The 22,798-nt window shown below is 43.2% G+C and overlaps 2 protein-coding genes across 4 annotated transcripts in view; both read right to left on the bottom strand.

The window, feature by feature from the left end:
- Positions 1–22,798, bottom strand: part of Mcph1 (microcephalin 1) — a 401,136-nt gene that overhangs the window by 155,258 nt on the left and 223,080 nt on the right. For all 3 annotated transcript variants that reach the window (XM_031339204.1, XM_031339205.1, XM_031339206.1), the window contains exon 10: positions 9,591–9,691. In XM_031339204.1, coding sequence (XP_031195064.1) covers positions 9,591–9,691 — 101 coding nt within the window. The remainder of the gene's footprint in view (positions 1–9,590; positions 9,692–22,798) is intronic.
- LOC116070722 overlaps positions 15,005–22,798 on the bottom strand; it is a 54,267-nt gene continuing 46,473 nt past the window's right edge. Inside the window, exon 21 of the mRNA XM_031342171.1 lies at positions 15,005–15,046. Within this exon, the coding sequence (XP_031198031.1) occupies positions 15,005–15,046 (42 nt within the window). The remainder of the gene's footprint in view (positions 15,047–22,798) is intronic.

Raw genomic sequence — 22,798 nt, 5'->3', positions numbered from 1 at the left:
GGAAGAAAAGAAAGAGAGAAAAAAATTGTAATCAAAGCCCATAAATCAAATGTAAGGCCCTATTGACAAACTGTCATTCTAGTTTCTGTCATCTAAGCAAATCAATCTAATGAAGCCAAGCTTAGTCTGTGACTCTGAGTAATCTAAGAGATGGTTTTTGATCAATGAGAGAGGAGCTGTGGAAAACAATGTGTGTAAGGCCTCAGCACTTGGGAGGGAGAAGCAGGGAGATCTCTATGAGGCTGAGGCTAGCCTGGTCTACAGATCGAGTTCCAGGACAGCCAGGACTGCACATAGGAACACTGTCTCGAAAAACAAAACAAGAGGAGGGAGAGGAGGAGGAAGAAGAGGAGGAATAGGAGGAATAGGAGAAGAAAAAGAGAGAAGAAAAATGAATGAAAGAAAGAAAAATGGGTAAACTGAGGAAATAATTCAAGTATTTTCAAATATGAGCGACCTTGATGACTCCTGGTATAAATCTGCATACGTGAGCACTGTCGGATTCATAAAACACTGACTAGGGAAAGTGAAAAGGGTAAACATAACCATGGCAAGGGACAAAGACTGCAAAAACCACCACCATCACCAAAACCAACCCCCCTCCAAAGTCTTGCAATCACTCTGTGGGATGTTCCACATGCAGACCCTGGCAGCTCTGGCATTGCCTGTCATCTGGAATCTAGCGAAAGGGCTGACATGTGAGCTGCATTCCAAGTGTGTGGCATCTTTGTCAGTGGAGTCTTGGATGTAGCCAAAGTTCTTTCCTGCTTTAAACCCTTAGGCTAGTGCAGCCATCCTTCTTGGCCAGAGAACCTTCTTTTGGAGATGTGAGACAGTTAACATAGAGAACCAATGGCTGTCGAATGCCCATCCCTAAGTGTGGCATCTATAATAACTCCTCCAAGACCCAGGGACATTATGGAAAGGGGGTTGGAAAAACACAAAGAGCTGGAGGACAGAATGAGTCCTGTGACTCGCTGTCCTCTGGACATGCCATGGCCAGTGCCATCATAACAACATAGAAGCTGTGACTAGCTGCTCAAGACCAGCGCAAAAACACAAGCCATGAAGTAGGGGTGGGGAGGGGGGATGGATGGGAGGAAGGGTCTGTAGGAATAAGAAAGGGATGTAACAGTGAAGCTACCAAAAATTAAACTAAAGTCACCAAAGGAGTAATTTTATAGTATATCTAAGCAACCTATCCAAACTGTTTTCAAAATGGCATGAGAGGGGCTAGAGATGTGGCTCAATGGTTTCAAGTATTTGCTGCTCTTACAGGGGACCCAACATTTGGTTCTCAGCCACCACATGATGGCTCACAACCACCCATGACTTCAGTTCCAGGGAATCTAATAACCTAGTCTCGCTTCCACGGGCACTACAGTTACTATACAGAGATAATGCACACAGGTAAAATATGTATGCATAATATTAGTTAAAAAAAAATACAATGGGCTGGAGAAATACCTTCAGGGTTAAGAGCACTCAATGCTCTTCCAGACGACCCAAGTTTGGAGAAGTTCATTACTGCCTATTAAGTCCAGCTTTAGCATGCCTAACCCCCTTTGACCTCATTGGGAACTAACCCAACTGTGCACACGCATACACTTACTTAATTAAAAAAAAAGTTTACTGGAGCAAGTGAAACCACTCAAGGAAAATTAAAAAAAAAAAAAAGTGAGAAAAAAAAGTCTATTAAAACGGACTTTAATTTTTCAATATAAAACAGAATCAAGAAGCAAATAGATTCTAAAATGAAAAATAGGATAATTCCACAGAAAAATAAAACGCTATAATTTATAATAACATGCTTGTTGAAAATTTGAGGTTAAAGATAAGCCCCTCATCCTAAGTCGCTCTGCTGACAGTCAACAGACATCGACAGATAAACCAAATCTCTGCTCAGATCCAAAAGCCACAAAGGCATGCCAAAAATCTACTTGCAATGCCTCTTATTTCTTTTAACTGAGATAATGTCTCATTGACTTGTAATTGGCAACTTTTATATGTCATTCTCTAACTCTTTTCTTAAAACAAACAAGCAAACAAACCAACCTAAATGCCCTGTATTAATAATCCCAGGTATCTACAGAACAATACTATTTAAAAGGGTCAAAAGGTTAAGAGAATTAAGGAAAGACAAAGGAATAAAAACTCCGGGCATGGGGAGGACATCTTTATCTTGCCAGGGAGGAAGTACAGAGCTGCTTAGGTAAGCAGCAGCGTCAAGTGGGGTCTGTGCTCCTGGGCACTGGGCAGGGTGTGTGCGTCTGGACATGGTGTGCGTGGGTCCTAACAAGCACCCTGCCCTTAGGTACACAGCCCTCCAGTGATTATGGAAACAGCATGAAGTCTACTGGCTGTACCGCCTCTGCTCTGACCACATGATGCTCGGTTCCTCACCGAGGCGGCCCTGCCTTTAGGCACATAGCCATCTGATTTCTGTGGAGATCGCAAGAGGCTTTCAGGCCTTGCTGCCTAGTCTGCCAATGCTTTCTTTTCCTTAATTCACTCTTGGCTTCGGCCTCCAGCTGTGGAGGTTCCAGGGGACAGGGCCAACCTCTTCTTCCCAGGGGTATCTTCCTTGAGAGAACACCAGTCCCAGAAACTTCCCAGTAAGACTTCCCTCACATTATATGGGACAGAAGTGAGTCACCAGCTAAGAACTAGTAAGGACAACATGAGTGCGGTTAGCTTCGCTGAGTCACTGGGGGACACAGTGGACACAGTGTGGGGCACTTTGGCAGGCTGGTCACATGGCAGCATGGTTCTGACTTTCAGGAGGGCAAGTGTGCCCTGAGGAGGCATAGGGCTGAATGGAAACACGCATAAGAAGTTTCCTTCAGGGGAAATTTCAGATTGGTGGATTTGATATTTCTAAGCAGATTGCTAGGTTTAACTATCATTTGGCTAACATCCCCCAAATAGTCTATTTAATAAGCTGGGCCTTAGATGCCAGCAGTTGTGTGTACGGGGTGGCAATGCCTCCCCATGCATCCCTCCTCCTTAAGCTGCTTTTAGAGGCAGTCTGTCGCAGTGACCACAAGTTAACTACTGGAGCACTTAGATGGGATCTGCTGACTCGGCCTTCCTGGAGGCTTGATGGCTTACCAGCAATCTTAGCAGACTCCAGCAGCAGCTTCTCTCTCTGCTACCCAGGCCAGGATTCTCAGGACGGAGTACACTCTCACTCTGGCCCACAAGTCACTGAGGTCTAGGAGAATCTGTCCAACAGGCACGTAACTTCTACCATCTCCAGTCCAAACACACTCTTGTTGCAGTTCTGAGACAGGGATTCCTGTAGCTCAGGCTAACCCCATTCCCACTGCTCTTCTTGTTAGTGATTAGTCTGGCAGTGACTCACGCCTGTGAGCTCCATACACAGCTGGGGATGAGCTTCAACTGATCCTGCCTCCCTCCTCTTGAATGCTGGGATTACAGCTACGTGCACCACCACAGCTGTATTTGATGACTTCTGAGTTACACCTATCACAGTGTATCTGAAACTCTTTGAAGGTTGTATTAAATGTTTTCTATAGAAATATTTTCTGTCATACATAACAAAAAAAAAAAATGTTCCCGGGAGTGGACGGCGACTGTGGGCATCAACATTCTGCTGGTTTCTAAATGGCTTCACAAAGCCTCATGTGCTGATGAGTCCCACACCTGTCCCAGTGGGTACAGCCCACCTCTGCCAGCCCTGCCTTTGGATTGCCAGGAAGGCTTTGTCAAAGTAACCGCAGATCACCAGACACCTGTGCTATAAATCAAAGCTCAGTGTCTGTTGACCCATCTTTCCGGTGACGGGCTCTCAAAGGATCCACCCTCAGACTTGCCCTATCTCAGTACACCCAGCAGGAATAAACAACAGGAAACTGTTTACGAGGACATTTGTAAAGTGTGTCATCTTAGAGGAAGTGTGACAATTCCCAAACTGGATTAATAACAAATACTCATGTTGAATTTTCAAGAAGAAAAACAAATATCAACTGTCATTTGGGTGAATCATTGCTGTTTAAACTCGAAAGTTAAGTTCGAAATCAAAGTTTCTATCATACTATCTAAAGGCACAGCCAAATTCCTGGAATTCCTGCAAACTGGAAAACTATAATCATAAAATGCTCCTGTCTCGATCACAGCGATACGACACATCTGGAGGAAAGGGCAGGACTTAGGCTGGGAGTCAACTCTAGTGATGCAGCGTGCTGCCTTGAGGAGAGACTCCATTTCTCACTGATGCAAAACCACCTGCCTAGGAGGGGAACAGCTACAAAACAAACAAGCAAAACACTATGTGGCAATGATGCTAGTGGAGAGTGGGGGTGGGGTGAGGGCTGGAAGCACAAGAAAGGACTGAAAACATGTCGAGATAAAGAGAGAGGGGAAAGGGATGCTTTAGTGGTCATGAGTCCTGGCTGCTCTTCCAGAGGTCCCACATTCGGTTCTAAGCACTCACATGGCAGCTCAGAACAACCTACAACTCCAGTCCGAAGAGATCTGACGCCTGTCTGGTCTCTGTGTGTACTGCATAGCATGGCACACAGATGTACATGCAGGTAAAAAGTCCACAGACGAAGTAAAACAGAGGAGACTGTAAAGGGAGGCTGAGAGGATGGCTCAGTGGGAACAGCACTGTGTAAGCCTGAGACCTGAAGTTCAGATCTCCACACCTCCTGGATGGGGATGTAGCCAACCTGAAAGCCCAGTGCCTGGCGGGTGGCCACAGAGGGTTCCTACAGGAAGCCCAGTCATACTGGCAAGCTCTGGATTCAACTGAGACACCCCAGTCACCGAAGAACAGGAAAGGCAATCAAGGGAGGAGATTCCCAGGGCCAGCCTCAGGCATCTACATGTATGCATACTCACATATGACTGCATACTCACACATGTGTACCCATACACAAGTGAACATGCACACACACACAAATTGATGATGATGATACACAAAACCTCCTAAAAGTGCAAACATATGTAAGCACCCTATCTTGTACATGGTTTCCCTTAAGAGGACAACAAAAACTTTGTCAAAATAGGTGCTGTGTATTTGGTCCCGTCTTTCCCCCTGAGGCTTTACATTTATGAAAGCCATCTGTAAACCCTCTGTGCTCTGACCCACAGCTTGTCTTCCTGTGGAACAACCTGGATTGGCAGGCATACCCCAAAATGAGATGTCTAAAACTCAGCCACTGACCAAGAACTATGCAGTTGATGATTCCAGTTAAGTTTTTGTTGAGGATAATAATCTTTCAAATAACAAGCCCAGAAGTAACAGAGCAAATGAAAAAAGACCCGGAGGAACAGAGTTCATGTACTTTTCCGGAGTTCAAGCACAAAGCCCACATTTAGTTTCCTCAAGTTCTATACTTGGTCAATTTGCCTGAGTATTTTATTTCCCTTCCCCCTGGAAAGATGTGTAATGTTATCACTGCCTACACCCTACACACTGTGAACTAAGAGAGGAGAGGTGATAGACTGTTTGACCAAGTCCTCAAGGTAAAAAGATAGCAAACAAACTTACAAATATCTAGAGCTGTCAATCTAAAAAGGGCTGATTTCAGACTCACTTGTAAAGTGACTTTTCCCATTGAAAGTGGGTGTCAAACCAAGAACATTCTATTGGAAGCTATAAGATTGAGATTATAAACTCTACTGAATTTTATTTGTTCACTCCTAAGAGAAACTGAGGTAACAACATCACTATCTTAGTCGGGTTGTCTACTGCTACGGTAAACATCACAACCAAAAGGAACTTGAGAAGAAAGGGTTTATTCCACGTTACTGCTTATAAGTCCATCACTGAGGGAAGTCGAAGCAGGACCCTGGAGGCAGGAGCCAATGCAGAGGCCATGGAGGGGTGCTGCTTACTGGCTTGCTCCTCATGGTTTGCTCATCCTACTTTCTAATACTACTCAGGACCACCTGCTCACAGACAGCAATGCCCCTGTAGATGCCCCCTCCCAGTTCAATCACTGATTAAGAAAATGCATTAAAGAGGCTGGAGAGATGGGTCAGCGGTTAAGAACACTGCCTGCTCTTCCAGAGGTCCTGAGTTCAATTCCTAGCAACTACATGGTGGTTCACAAACATCTACAATGGGTATCTGATGCCCTTTTCCAGTGTGTCTGAAGACAGCAACAGTGTACTCACATACATGAAATAAATAAATAAATCTTTAAAAAAAAATGCATTAAAGACAAGTACAGACCATCTGATGGAAGCATTTTCTCTGTTGAAGTTCTTCTTCCCAGAAAACCCAGCTCCTGTCAAGTTGACAGCAGCAGCAACAACAAACAAACAAACAATCCCCCCCCAAACAACATAAAAGCTAAAACAACCAGAAAAATGAATCTGATGTTTAATGTATTTTTTTCTGAATAATTGTTTTGTTCTTTTGACTTAATTTTTCCTTACTCTTTTTACAAAGAGATACATACTGTGGACTGGGGCGATGCTGGAGGTGAAGTGCTTTAAGTACTGGGACGGAACCCAGAGTCTAAATCTCCAGCATCCCTGGAAAAAGTTAGTTTGAGAGGGAGGGGAGAGGAGAGATGGAGATGAATGTATCCCTGAAGCTTGATGGCTAAGGGTCTAGTTAATTACTGAGTTCCAGGTTCAGTTCTTACCTCAAGAAATAAAGTGTGGAGCTATATTGACTTACATGTGCATCCAAGTATACACATAAATATTTACATCCCACACAACCAACTAACCAATCAATAAAAGGATATGGATATGTATGTATGTATGTATGTATGTATGTATGTATGAGTGTGTGCATGTATTCTTAAATACCACCATTTTAAGTCTTTCTTAAAAAGACCATAAAAATTAACCCATCTGTTTTAGTTAGGGTTTCCATTGCTATGAAGAGACACCATGACCACGGCAACTCTTATAAAGGTCAACATTTAATTGGAGCTGGCTTACAGGTAACTAGGAGGAAGCACAAAACCCACCACACTGATGCACTTCCTCCAACAAGGCCACACCTACTTCAACAAGGCCACACCTCCTCCAACAAGGCTACACCTCCTCCAACAAGGCCACACCTCCTCCAACAAGGCTACACCTCCTCCAACAAGGCCACACCTTCTAACAGAGCCACTCCCTGGGCCAAGCCTAAACAAACCACCACAGCATAGCTCCCAGGAGTCGCAGGCTGAGTCCTGTGGATGGACCAACAAGCTGGACTCAGCCAGAAAACTGTACAAGATACAAACAGGCAAGCAATGTCTGTGGCGATGGTGCCCAGGCAATCAGCTGGGAGACCCCGACTGTGAAACAGCATCTGAGGCGCACAGTCCCAACAACAGTTGGATTCCCAGCGACAGCGGCCCAGCTCTGAACCATCCCACTCCTGGCTGGATGCCACACCAACATGTTACTAGCTGTGGAATATAGGACGGAAAACAATGAGAAACAGCAGAGAATAAGAAAAGAAACAAGGGAGAGCGGAGGTGTCGGGAAATGAGCATGTGTGGCACAGGACCAAAAATGATAAAATAAATTCAAATAATAAATACTCCAAGGGCCTAAAAGAGCAATGAACAGATGATAGACTTCAGTGTGTTGGTTTAGCATCACAATGGACTTATAAAGAGTGACCAAAAGGGGAGATGGAAACAAAATTCATTAAAATAAAATAAGCAAAGATACTAGAGAAACCAGGCTTGGCTGTGTATATCTTTAATGCCAGCATGGAGGATGGTGGGGTTGGGGGGAAGGATGTGGAGGCACCTTTGAATCTGACGCCAGCCTGGCCTACAAAGCAAGTTCCAGGTCAGCCAGGGCTGAGTGAAAGCCTGTCTTAAAACAGATGCTAGAGGAGAGAAGCATAGCAGACATTCACCCCAGAGGCAATGGACACGTAACTGTACTGCCAACAGTAGAGTTGAGAGAACGGGCAGAAGCAGCAAGAGCTGATAATTTCCCAGAACAAATCAAAGATCAAGCGAAGGCCTGTGGCTGTCAAGAAGGTTCATAGCGAGCACAGCACTGTCGTGGTGCAACTGTCGCAGGGAACCCCATGTACCCCGACACGCAGGTTTCAGTCTTCTGGGGTCCCCGGGACTGTTCTCCATCCCCGGGGCCACACCTGCCAGTCTCTGGCTCCCTATGTTTCACCCCGAATCTCCATGTCACACCGAATTCAGCATTATCTACTCTGACAGGCCTGCTCGGCTGCAGGGCTGGGGCATCACCTGCCCTTGCCTCTTTAATTAGAGGGAAAGCTCATCAGGGCCCAGAGAAACAATCAAGTCTCGAGCTCTGTTCATCCCCACAGCGGCAGCTCTATACCAGCTCTAACGTGAAAACACTGCCTGGCCACCAGGACTGTGGATGCCGGGGAAAATGGAGCACAATAATTAGCAGGCGAAAACCCCTTTTCAACAGCAGAATTCAGTCACAAGGTTTTCATTTTTTGCCCACAGCACTGGAGATGATCAAACCCATGGCCTTGCCCATCCCAGGAAAGCCTGCCACTGAGCTACATCACTGGAAATCAAACCCCGGGCAGGGCACTGCACATGCCTAGCAGGCTTACTGCTGAGCTACATCTCTATTTCAGACACAAGATTTTAAAAAGAAAACAAGAAAAGGTTCTGCGCTTGATAAAGTAGAATCCTTTCATTTGCACTGTGCATAAAACCAGTGCCCTGTCAAAGTCTCAAATTTCAGTTAAGCACAGATTACCTTAAAATCTACTAGGGATCAAAACCAAGCAGGTAAAGCCCTCAGTTTCCATAGGAGGAATGGGGGTGGGGGTGGGGGAGAGGACAGATACTGGCCTAATCTGGAAACAAAGTTCAGTTGAGGAAGCTAATGTAATTCTATAACCCTACAGTCAGCTTTCAAATAGGCAAACTGAACGCAGGGTTTTTTTGTTGTTGACTCATAACAATACCAGATGCCACACAAACTCCTATACCCACTTTACATAAACGACTGACACGCTGGGAAGCTGTACTTAAAATCTAAATTTCACATCTAAATTTCTAAATTTCACAAGAAATTGACACTGTTCTTCTTCAAACTCACCAAGTGTCAGAAGCATGGCCACTGAGCTGACCACACCTATAGCTTCCTCAGTTCTTCCGGAGCACTCAACACTCAAGCAATCCAGTTTCTCCACAGCTCTCTTTCTGACCTGGCAGCATGCTGACTTCAAGTTCACCAGACCCTATGTAAGCTTTGTGACTATTGCTATTAAGGCTTTAAGGCAGGTTTTGATTTATTCACAGACGATGGATACCTGGAGCTTTGCTCCTATCAAAGCTTTTTGGATTACCACATCAAAATGAAAGCTTTTTGGATTGCCACAGAACAAATCCTGGCCCCACTGTGCCCGAGGGCTGCAGGAGGCATGTGCTCAAAAAGTGACTCGAGGAAGCTGGCTTTGTCCAGGATGGTTAGTGTCAACACTTGACCCTGAATGACCTCAGATCTCTGTGTTATTATATTCCATCTGCCCCACATTCACCTGTGAATAAATTCTTAAATAAATGCAAAGTGCATCGAACGATTTGCTTTATTAATCAAGAGTAGAACTGAGTATCTGAAGGTCTGAAATTACGTTTTTATCCACTGACCTTTTTTATTTTCTCACATTTCATTGGTTTCTCTTGAGGTCTGACAAGGCCAGTGCAAGAGCTGTCTGAAGGATCTGGCCTCCCTGGTCCATTTCTAACACCTAAAAAGCAAGTAGAGCAGAAGCTTAGTTACAAACAACATGGATTGAATACAAATGTAGGTTAAGCTAAACAAAACTTAAGCATTCTGTTTCTGCTTAACGGGAACAGAGTACCACAGACTCTGTCAATTACCTCCAAACCTGCTGAGACCTTTTAAGAACTGGTTAGAGGAGGAAAAAAAAAAGAGAGAGAGAACTGGTTAGAGGGCTGGAGAGACAACTCAGTGGATAATGCGCTTGCAGCGCTGGAATAGCCAGGCTAGCGATATCACAGTGGTGGTGGTCTTTATTTTTAAATTAAATGTTAAAACTTGCAAATAAATAAAAACATCACACACCGGGGCATTAACCAGACCCAAACTTACTGATCACCCATAGATGAGACACTGCTTCAAAGAGTAAGATGGAGAGCAATGCCATACCCTTGGGCCAGATACCATGTGTATGTGCTATAAACATACGTTGACTACATACATCTACCATATACATATATGATCTCAAAAACAAAACAAAACAAAACTAATTCGAGCTAGTAAGCAACTCCCTGCAATTCGCTCAATTGTTCAAGAAAATCTTCAAGGTTGGTCAGAGCACTTTACCACATCTGCATGTTTGGACCATTCAAAACTATTCTTAATTACAAAATAATAATAAAACCCAGCCTGTCGGAGAAGACACTTCTTAGATGCAGCCGGTTATGTCCGCTTTAGGCGCAGTTCCTGTAGAATGGCCTTCAGTATAAATATTTAGGTATTAGTCTGCACATCCTTGATATTGCTCCCTGCCAGACTCTCACAGTAAACCAACTTCCTGTCAAGAAGACACATGAGAGATTCCACTGCATTCCACGTGGCTCTGTGCTATTCCAGCTCCAGAGAACAATGCATGTGTGTGTATGTATATGTGTATGTATGTGTGTGTATATGTGTAAGTATGTGTGCATATGTATGCATGTGTGTGCATGTGTGTGAGTGTATATATATGTGTGTGTGTATAGATGTGTGTATGTATGTATATGTGTGTATGTGTGTGTGTTTGTGTGTATATGTGTATATATGTGTGTGTATGTGTGTGTATGTATATGTGTATGTATATGTGTATGTATGTGTGTGTATATGTGTATGCATGTGTGTATGTGTGTATGTGTGTGTTCCTGTGTACACGTGTATGTATGTGTATATGTGTATACATGTGTATGTATGTATATGTGTGTATGTGTATGTGTGTGTATGTGTATATGTGTGTGTATATATGTGTATGTGTGTATGTATATGTGTATGCATGTATGTATGTGTATATGTGTGTATGTGTGTGTATGTATGTGTGTGAGTTGTCCCTTACCACAGCAGCCTTACCATCTGCACATCCTTGATATTGCTCCCTGCCAGACTCTCACAGTAAACTAACTTCCTGTCAAGAAGACATACAAGAGATTCAACTGCATTCCACGTGGCTCTGTGATATTCCAGCTCCAGAGAACAATGCATGTGTGTTTATGTGTGTGTATGTATATGTGTATGTGTGTGTGTATATGTGTAAGTTGGGCTTTTAAAGGAGAAAATACCATGAGACATACATGGACACACTTGTGCTCTTGGAGGGCAGCAGCTGAGGAAGGTGATGTTGGCTAATCTGTATATCCCACCTCTATGCTGGTTCAGGTATCCACAAAGACAACAGAAGTCAGCCACTGCAGATGGCCCAAGGCACAGGCTAGACATTCAAATAAATGTGCTCCAAGGCATAATCATAAAAGCACCTCCTGAAACTAAAATGTGTACATCATGAGAAAGTCTACTTCCTGTATGGCAGGGCAGTGTGACAAAGCCTAGAGTGACCCAAGTTTGAGGAGTCATACTTGTGAATTTCCATTCTTCAAAACGGAACTGTATCTAAAAAAAAAAAAAAACGGGCCGGCAAGATGGCTCAGTGATGGAAGCTCCTGAGTCTGACCCCCAAACCTACATGGTAGAAGGTGAGAACTCACTCCTGTGACTTGTCCTGACCCACACACACAACACACCCACACACACACACAATTGCACAATGCACACATACAATATACAATAAATAAGTGTAAAAATGAACCATAAACTCAAAAAACACAGAATAATAGTTAAGTGCTTTCCGGAATTCAAACTAGCTGTCATTTGTACCTGGGCCCTATAAGCATTTTAAGGTCAACATTCTTTGCCTGTAAATGTCTAAACTGTATCCCTTTGGAGACAAACCAACCACACACTAATCCCCTTCCTCTTCAGGCATCTTTTAAATGTCATGTCGCTCTCAATCTCAGATAACTGCCCACCCACTGCAGCCCTCAGTAGGCTTTCAGAGGATGTGGGACTGTAGCAGGCAGGCAGAGGGTCAGTGCGAGTCTGCCCTAAGAGGCAGGGAACATTTTGTCACCTGGTGAGTGGGACTACCATTTCTGTATTACTTCCTCATGCTTCTAACAATCTTCAACACCACCACCACCACCACCTTCACCACTGCCACCAAACCCCCCTTGCCTCCTAACAGGCACAGATCACAGACAGAACTTGTTTTTAATCATCTTTCAGATCTGAGGTTAGGAGTGATTTGGGGATAGACTATTCAAAGGGGACATAAGACCCCGAGTCACAGCCTAAGGCAAGCACATAACTCTCAACACACCTCACATGCTCTACCATGGGAGGTTGCTCACATTTTCTCTAAGGTCACCAGGCTCTGAGCTGGCTGTGGAGCCAGTCAGGTCCCATCTGCCAGCACCCTCCCCTGGCTATCCTGTCCACTCCTGCAGTGTCTTTCACAGGTTGTCACATCTGTGTTGTAAGCACACACACTCCCACCACCCCGGACATCACGAGGCCCATACCACCATCTATCCCTAAACTGCTACATACTTTCCCTGGACCTGTCTATGGATGGACAGATGCAACCAGCTAACAGGTATCTACTGGAGTGTCTTAGGTGAAGCCTGACCATCTGCCCAGTCAGCCTCCAGTGAACTGTTGCTCCTCCATGTGACAGTCTGATGGATGTCTTAAAATGCCCTAACTGGGTGTCTTAATAAAGAGGATTTATCTCCTGTTCCAGAGACTTGGAAGATATTGATCCCAACTAGATGCTGCTAATTGGCTCCTGGTGAGGCTTCTCCCCAGCCCCGGGCCTGGCCTGCAGACAGCAGCCTTGTTGCTTCCAGTTCATCCAAGCAAGGAGACTGGAAGAATTCCTAGTGTTTCTTACCCTCTTTATGAAACACCAGTTACATCATAAGAGACCCCGAGCTTTCATCTGAATGTCATCCTCTTCTCAAGGCCCAAATTCTAAACACTCTCATCTAGGGTCTGGGTTGGGGTTTGGGGCTGGGCTTGAACACAGTATTCTATCCACACTATAAATCCTAGATACCTCTCATTTTCTCTAACCTCACTGCTGTGTTGCCCTACTTTTCATAAAATAATCAAATTCAAACTAAAAAAAAAAAGAAAGAAAAAAGGAAAAAAGGAAAAAGACAAAGAATCTAGCAGAAGGGTAATGTGGAAGAGGAGTAGACTTCAGGACCTAAGAGGCTGAGGTAGGAAAGCTGCTCCAAGGTCGGGCTAGGCTGCAGAGCATGACGATGTCTCAAGAAACAGAAACACATGGGGAAGAATCCCAGCTCCAACATTTTTACAATGACAGAAGAGTACAAGTGTGAGCAGAGACAGACACACACGTTCCATAGGATCCTGAGCTTGCAATCTTCCCATACAACCATTATCAGCATAGCCTACGGCTCAGTACCTCCCTGTATCACAGGGGCCCCTGGTCCTATGAAAGACCTGTCTGTCACAGCCTCACTGTACTGATAAGCCCAGAGCTGCCACAGGCAGTGACCCCAACCTCCCAAGAGCAGCACAGGCAGTTCCAGTCACTCCCATCAGAGACTAACACAGTAGGATTAAACATTTGACAGAAATGACTGTACTTGTATGACTCTATGCTTCAATATAGACTCGTACAAGGTACATGTTCGGCCCCATCAAAACAGAGGTGTCATCCACTCCTATGCTAACTGTTGCCATACCTGGGAGACGAGTGCACAAGCCTGTTTTGAAAGGTCTTGTTAACTGCCAGAATGGATGAAGCAAATGAGCTATAACTGATGTCATCAAGCTGTCAGAAAGCTTCCCATTGGGTAGCTTCTTGGATTCAAGAATGAGTTGGCAGGAATATTACAAACACTCCGCAACCATGTATAAACTGGGCATGAGTATCTGATATTAGCCAAAGCTTGTATCCCTAAAGACGATGCCCAGATCTTGAATCCTAAATGATCTATGATGAAATATAGAGATATTAGGTAGTCTGAGGCACACATTAACTTTTATAGAGGCTTGCCCCAAATAGGACACTAAGTTAAGGAACACAGGCTGGGCCTTCAGCAGATCTGCCTACTTGGAAGGCTTTTCCCCATTTTGCTGGGCAACAAATGTTTACGCATCTGAAGTTTGTCTTTTGTAAGATCTCGTAGCCAGACCTGCTGGAAGGACAGTGGCCCATCATCAAGCCCCAGCAGCTGGTAACTGTGTAAAAGAACCCAATAGTCGTAAGTGGCCAAACTGTGCAGATAAGTGAACACACATGTATAAAATGCTGACTTGAAATTCCACCACACGCTGTACAGGATCAAATCTGCATTGAATCAATGGCCAGATGTGGGGTATATATGGAAAGTACTAACTCTGCTGGCATTCACATGAGACATATGGAGCTCCTGCATCAGCATCACTAGTGAAAGGCAGGTAGGAGCTCCATCATACACCAAGGTGCTCAGGACAGCTGGTAGACTTTATCTACTGCTCGATTCAGACAGACTGCATGTAGGAGCAGAGGCGGGAAAATGCCATCTCAGTATTCACCAAGCGGCTTTGCATACTTCCTGTCTTGCACTTTCAAAAGATAGATGAAGCTTGGTGTGTTGCCACATACTCACAGTCACAGCAGTGCAGAGGCTGAGACAGGAAGCTTATTAACTGGAGGCCAACTGTGCTACACAGTAAGATCTTGCTTCCAAAACAAACACGGTAGAGTAGAAAGCAAGACCTCCATCCCCACACAACTTGGGTGCAGACATTTCTTTCCACATTCAGACTGCATACAATTCCTACAACATTCCCCAGACCTAATGAAAGAACAAAGCTATATCCTAACTGCAAAATCTCTCTACCTACAAGACCCAAGAGCTCCCGGCCATCTTCCCACCACCGAGTCAAGCCTGTACAAGATAAGGACCTACTGGGAGGCACTCCTGGCAAGGGAGCCTGAAATTACATAAACACTGCCTCAGGACCCAACAGGCTTGAAAATCGTTTCCTCGGCATCAAACTTGGACAAGAACAGTTTTTGTGAAAAGGTGTCCTCAAGAGTGACGTGTATAACACCTTACACAATAACCCTAGAGAATTTTTTGCAATCAGGTTACATGATGGGAAACTCACCCATCTGAGTTGCTCATCTCACAGGTCACTCATTCTCTCCCCACCCATGAAATCTGCTCTAGAGCAGACACGCATTCCAAGTCTATACTCAATTTAGTGTTTCATCAATAAAGGTTTTGTAAGAATGTCTTTCTAATTATCTGTATTATAACTATCTGTATTTCTCTATATCTGTATCCTCTTGACCCACTACAGAAAATGCCATGGATCCTCACCACTGACTACTCTAGAAGAAAAAAGTATCTACTGTGAACAGGATGTCTGACATATTATGACACGTTACGAGTTTTTAAAAGACCCATTTAAAGCAACAGGCTAATACGGTTCTATGTATACCAGAGAATCCCTTTAAATAGATTGAATTTGCATGTTTATATACACATAGTTATCTGGAAGGGAATAGTGTTGACAGTAATTGCTTCTAGCAAACACACTAAGCCACAGTTTGTTCTTAGCGTATCCAGGGTTACAGTGAAAACACATCAGATCTGGTTACTCCAGCTCAGAATCCCCAGTAACTTCTCATCACACTATAAAACAAACTGGAATGCCCTGTCTCTCGGGGGAGGCAAGGATCTGATTGCTGCCACACTTGTGGTCACTGTCCTCATCTCGAAGGCTCCGTGGCCTCCTCCTTCATGCAGGATGTTCAGTCCTTTGTACTTACTCCAGCAGACACAGCACACCCTCTCACCTGGCCTAAAGTCAATAAAGTCTCAGAGGAGCCTGCTGGATACCTGGTGGAACTCCCTATACTCTCGAGCACCGCTGTTTTCCTAATTACTCACTGTCGGGTCCAAAGGAAGCTTCATTTCCCCAAACTCCAAAGGGCAGGCTATATATCCAGAATGAGCCCCACAAGAGGATTCCTGGGGGTTGGATAAAAGCCAGAATTCCTCAGGAACTTGTGACACTGGTTTCATCTGCCAAAAGGAGTCATTTCCCTTCCTTCTGGCAGACACATGGCTCCACTGATGTGTACCTGTGGCTGCATGTCAAAGCCCATGCTGGATTTTCCTCTCCACTGACTTTCTAAGGAGGGACCAGCTGAGAGGCTCAGGTCACAGAAGTGGCAGGATAGCTGGGATAGGATCCTTTCTACCTCTACAACCAGGAGATGGTGGACCCACAACCCTCTCTGCACACCTTTCCCACAAGTGGAGAGCTTCTCTCCAGGGAGTGCTCTGACCCTGGGTCTTAGGTGGGACCACCTGGGAGGCACAGGCCACAGAAGCTGCAGCTTTCATTCATCCATCTACACCCAGAAGGGACAGCTGATCCACAGCCCAGGGCACACAGGTCCTACCAGGGTAGAGCTGATCTCCCAGAAGTGCTGACATAGACTTACAGACCTAGCCAAAGATAGCAAGAACATCTAACACCAAAGATTAACAGATGGCTAAAGGCAAATGCAAGAATCTTACCAACAGAAACCAAGACTACTTGGCATCATCAGAACCTAGTACTCCCACCACAGCAAGTCCTGGATATCTTAAAACACCAGAAAAGCAAGATTTGGATCTAAAATCATATCTCACGATGGTGATAGAGGAATTTAAGAAGAACATGAATAACTCCCTTAAAGAAATACAGAAGAACACAGGTAAACAGGTACAAGCCCTTAAAGAGGAAACACAAAAATCCCTTAAGGAATTACAGGAAAGCACAAACAAACAGGTGAAGGAATTGAACAAAACCATCCAGGACCTAAAAATGGAAGTAGAAACAATTAAGAAATCCATGACAAAGAGAGACAACTCTGGAGATAGAAAACCTTGGAAAGAAGTTAGGAGCCATAGATGCAAGCATCACCAACAGAATATAAGACATAAAGAGAGAATCTCAGGTATAGTAGATAACATAGAAAATATTGACACAACGGTTAAAGAAAATGCAAAATGCAAAAAGCTCCTAAACGGAAACATCCAGGAAATCCAGAACACAATGAGAAGACAAAACTAAGGATTCTAAACCTAAGGTATAGAAGAGAGTGAAGACATCCAACTTAAAGGGCCAGGAAATATCTTCAAGAAAATTATAGAAGAAAACTTCCCTAACCTAGCCCAAGAACATACAAGAAGCCTACAGGACTCTAAATAGTTTGGAACAGAAAAGAAATTTCTCCTGTCAGATAATACTCAAAACATCAAATGCAAAAAACAAAGAAAGAGTATTAAAAGCAGCGAGGGAAAAAGGTCAGGTAACATATAAAGGCAGACCTATCAGAATTACACCAAACTTCTTGCCAGAGACTATGAAAGCTAGAAGATCCTGGGTTGATGTCATACAGACCCTTAAAGAACACAAATTCCAGCCCAGACTACTATACCCAGCAAAACTATCAATTACCATAGATGGAAAAGCCAAAGTATTCCATGACAAAACCAAATTTATACAATATTTTTTCTACAAATCCAGCCCTTCAAAGGATAATAACGGAAAACTCCAACACAAGGAGGGAAACTACATCCTAGAAAAAGCAAGAAAGCAATCTTCCAATAAAACTAAAAGAAGATAGCCACATGAATAGAATTCCAACTTTAACAACAAAAATAACAGGAAGCACCACTTTTCCTTAATATCTATTAATATCAAGGGACTCAACTCACCAATAAAAAGACACAGGCTATCAGACTGGGTATGTAAAGAGGACCCAATATTTTGTTGCAATCCAGAAACCCACCTTAGTGACAAAGACAGACGCTACCTCAGAATAAAAGGATGGAAAACAATTTTCCAAGCAAATGGTCCCAAGAAACAACCTGGAGTAGCCATCCTAATATCAAATAAAATAGACTTTCAATCTAAAGTAATCAAAAAAGATAAGGAGGGACACTTCATACCCATCAAAGGTAATATCTACCAAGATGAACTCTCAATTCTGAACCTCTATGCTCCAAATGCAAGGGCATCTACATTCATAAAAGAAACTTTACTAAAGCTCAAAGCACACATAGCTCCCCACACAATAATAGTGGGAGATTTCAATACCCCACTCTCTGCAATGGACAGATCATGGAAACAGAAATTAAACAAACACACCGTGAGACTAACAGAAGTTATGAAACAAATGGATCTAATAGATATCTCTAGAACTTTTCATCCTAAAACAAAAGGATATACCTTCTTCTCAGCACCTCATGGAACCTTCTCCAAAACTGACCATATAATTGGTCACAAATCAGGTCTCAACAGATACAAGATTGAAATAATTCCCTGCATACTATCAGATCACCATGGACTAAGGCTTCTCCTCAATAAGAACATAAACAATAGAAAGCCCACATATACATGGAAGCTTAACAACACTCTACTCAATGGTAACCTGGTCAAGAAAGAAAGAAAGAAAGAAATTAAAGACTTTCTAGAGTTTAATAAAAATGAAACCACAACATACCCAAACTTATGGGACACAAGGAAAGCAGTACTAAGAGGAAAATTTATAGCTCAGAGTACCTCCAAAAAGAAACTGGAGAGAGCATACACCAGCAATTTGACAGCACATCTGAAAGCTCTAGAACAAAAAGAAGCAAATTCACCCAAGAGGAGTCAAGGCAGGAAATAATCAAACTCAGGGCTGAAATCAACCAAATGGAAACAAAAAGAACTATACAAAGAATCAACCAAACCAGGAGCTGGTTCTTTGAGAAAGTCAACAAAATAGATAAACCCTTAGCCAGACTAACTAGAGGGCACAGAGACAGTATCCTAATTAACAAGATCAGAAATGAAAAGGGAGACATAACAACAGACATGGAGGAAATCCAAAAAATCATGAGATCCTACTACAAAAGCCTATACTCAACAAAACTGGAAAACATGCATGGACAATTTTCTAGACAGATACCAGGTACCAAAGTTAAATCAAGATCAGATAAATGATCCTAACAGTTCCATATCTGCTAATGAAATAGAAAGAGTCATTAATAGTCTCCCAACCAAAAAAAGCCCAGGACCAGATGGTTTTAGTGCAGAGTTTTATCAGATCTTCAAAGAAGACCCTAATACCCATACTCCTCAAACTATTCCACAAAATAGAAACAGAAGGTATTCTATCCAATTCATTCTATGAAGCTACAATTACTCTGGTACCTAAACCACACAAAGACCTAACAAAGAAAGAAAACTTCAGACCAATCTCCCTTATGACTGTCGATGCAAAAATACTCAATAAAATTCTTGCAAACCGAATCCAAGAACACATCAAAACGATCATCCATCATGATCAAGTAGGCTTCATCCCAGGGATGCAGGGTTGGTTCAATACACGGAAATCCATCAATGTAATCCACTATATAAACAAACGTAAAGAAAAAAAAATCATGATCATCTCATTGGATGCTGAGAAAGCATTTGACAAAATCCAGCATCCCTTCATGATAAAAGTTTTGGAAAGATCAGGAATTCAAGGCCCATAGTTAAACATAGTAAAAGAAATATATAGCAAACCAGTAGCCAACATCAAACTAAATGGAGAGAAATTTGAAGCAATCCCACTAAAATCAGGGACTAGGCAAGGCTGCCAACTATCTCCCTACCTATTCAATATTGTACTTGAAGTCCTAGCCAGAGCAATTAGACAGCAAAAGGAGATCAAAGGAATACAAATTAGAAAGCAAGAAGTCAAGTTATCACTATTTGCTGAGGATATGATAGTATACTTAAGTGACCCCAAAAATTCCACCAGAGAGTTCTTAAACCTAATAAACAACTTCAGCAAAGTAGCTGGATATAAAATTAATTCAAGCAAATCAGTGGCCTTCTTCTACACAAAAGATAAACAGGCTGAGAAAGAAATTAGGGAAACACCACCCTTCACAATAGTCACAAATAATATAAAATACTTTGGTATGACTATAACTAAGCAAGTAAAAGGTCTGTATGACAAGAACTTCAGTCTCTGAAGAAGGAAATTGAAGAACATCTCAGAAGATGGAAAGATCTCCCATGCTCATGGACTGGCAGGATTAATATAGTAAAAATTGCCATCTTGCCAAAAGCAATCTACAGTTTCAATACAATCCCCATCAAAATTCCAATTCAATTCTTCAGACTTGGAAAGAGCTATTTGCTAATTCATCTGGAATAACAAAAAACCTAGGAAGGCGAAAATTATCCTCAACAATAAAAGAACCTCTGGTGGAATCACCATTCCCAACCTTAAACTGTACTACAGAGCAATTGTGATAAAAACTGCATGGTATTGGTACAGTGACAGGCAGGTGGATCAATGGAATATAACTGAAGACCCAGAAATGGACCCACACACCTATGGTCACTTGATCTTTGACAAAGGAACTAAAACCATCCACTGGGAAAAAGATAGCATTTTCAACAGATGGTGCTGGCTCGACTGGCAGTTAGCATATAGAAGAATGCAAATCGAACAACTCCTACCTCTTTGTACAAAGCTTAAGTCCAAGTGGATCAAGGACCTCCTCACAAAATCAGATATACTGTAACTATTAGAAAAAAAGTGGGAAGAGCCTGGAGCACATAGGCACAAAGGAAAATTTCCTAAACAGAACACCAATAGCTCATGCTCTAAGCATTGACAAATGAGACCTCATAAAATTACAAACCTTCTGTAAGGCAAAGGACACTGTCAATAGGACAAAACGGCAACCAACAGACTGGGAAAAGATCTTTACCAATTCTATATCCCATAGAGGGCTAATATCCAATATATACAAAGAACTCAAGAAGTTAGACTCCAGAGAATCAAATAACCCTATTAAAAATGGTGTACAAAGCTAAGCAAAGAATTCTCAGCTCAGGAATACTGAATGGCTGAGAAGCACCTAAAGAAATGTTCAACATCCTTAGTCATCAGTCAAATGCAAATTAAAACAACTCTGAGATTCCACCTCACAACAGTCAGAATGGCTCAGATCAAAAATTCAATAAAAAGCTCACAGATGCTGGCAAGGTTGTGGAAAAAGAGGAACACTCCTTCATTGCCAGTGGGAGTGCAAGCTGGTACAACCACTCTGGAAATCAGTTTGGCAGTTCCTCAGGAAATTGGACATAGTACTACCAGAGGGCCCACCTATGCCATTCTTGGGCATATACCCAGAAGATGCTCCAACATGTAATAAGGACACATGCTCCATTATGTTCATAGCAGCAATAGCCAGAAACTAGAAACAACCCAAATGTCCCCCAACAGAGTAATGGATACAGAAAGTGTGGTACATCTACACAATGGAGTACTATTCAGCTATTAAAAACAATGAATTTATGAAATTCTTAGGGAAATGAATGGATTTGTTGAATATCATCCTGAGTGAGGTAACCCAATCACAAAAGAACACACATGGCATGCATGCTCTGATAAGTAGATATTAGCACAGAAGCTCAGAATACCCAAAATACAACCCACAAACCACAAGAAACTCAAGAAGGAGGAAGACCAAAGTGTGGACGCTTCGTTCCTTCTTAGAAGGGGGAACAAAATACCCATCTAAGGAGTTGCAGAGACAAACTATGGAGCAGAGACTGAAAGAAGGACAATCCAGAGACTGCTCCACTGGGATTCCTTCCCATATTCAATCACCAAACCCAGGCAGCATTGTGGATGCCGGCAAGGCAGCCTGACATAACTGCCTCCTGAGAGGCTCTGACAGTACACGACTAATACAGAAGTAGAGGCTTACAGCCATCCATTGGATTGAGCATAGGGTCCCAAAGGAGGAGCTAGAGAAAGGACCCAAGGAGCTGAAGGGTTTGTAGCCCCTTAGGATGGACAATATGAACTAACTAGTACCCTCAGAGCTCCCAGGGACTCAACCACCAACACAAGGAGTACACATGGTGGGACTCATGGCTCCAGCAGTATATGTATAACAGAGGATGGCCTAGTTGGTCATCAATGGGAGGAGAGGCCCTTGGCTCTGTGAAGGTTCTATGCCCCAGTGTAGGGGAATGCCAGGCCCAGGAAGTGGGAGAGGGAGGGCTGGTGAGCAGGGGGAGGGGGAGGAAACAGGGTTGTTTTTGTCTTTGATATTTTTTCGGAAGGGTAACCAGGAGAGGAGATATCATTTGAAATGTAAATAAAGAAATATCTAATAAAAATACAAAAACAAAACAAAACAAAACAAAACAAAACCAAGCCACATGTAGGCCAGGCCCCCTCAGCGTCACCTGACAGACATTTTGAAGTCCACACTAGCACCATCGCCCTTCACCCTTCCCAGGCTTCGCTTTTTCCAGATTCCATTTGTCCTCTTTATAACTGAGCTTTTACCCCTCCTCCTCAGCTAGTCTCACTACACTCTGACTCTCTTCCTAGTCTCTCACTTTATTCTTTCTCACTTCTACTCTCCTTCTTCCCCAGCCCTGGCCGCGTCCACTCTATGCCCCTCTCTCTGCTCTGGACTCTTCCGAATACCTTTGGCTGTTCTCTCTCATGTCTACAATAAAAATCTTAACCCAGTGCATGGACCTGTCATGTCTGCAATACACTCACTAGCTGACACCATATCTTATCTGGCTTAACCATTTGTCTTCTTCAGGGAACTTAGAACCTGTTGGTGGTAGGGGTGCATACTGTTTCCTTCTCTGATCTCTTCTTTTTTTTTTGGTTTTTCAAGACAGGGTTTCTCTGTATAGCCCTGGCTGTCCTAGAACTCACTCTGTA

The sequence above is a fragment of the Mastomys coucha genome, unplaced genomic scaffold (genome assembly GCF_008632895.1).
Source record: "Mastomys coucha isolate ucsf_1 unplaced genomic scaffold, UCSF_Mcou_1 pScaffold22, whole genome shotgun sequence".
Taxonomy (NCBI): domain Eukaryota; kingdom Metazoa; phylum Chordata; class Mammalia; order Rodentia; family Muridae; genus Mastomys; species Mastomys coucha.
The sequence above is the reverse complement of the archived record's forward strand: the minus strand, read 5'-3'. Positions and strand labels throughout refer to the sequence as shown.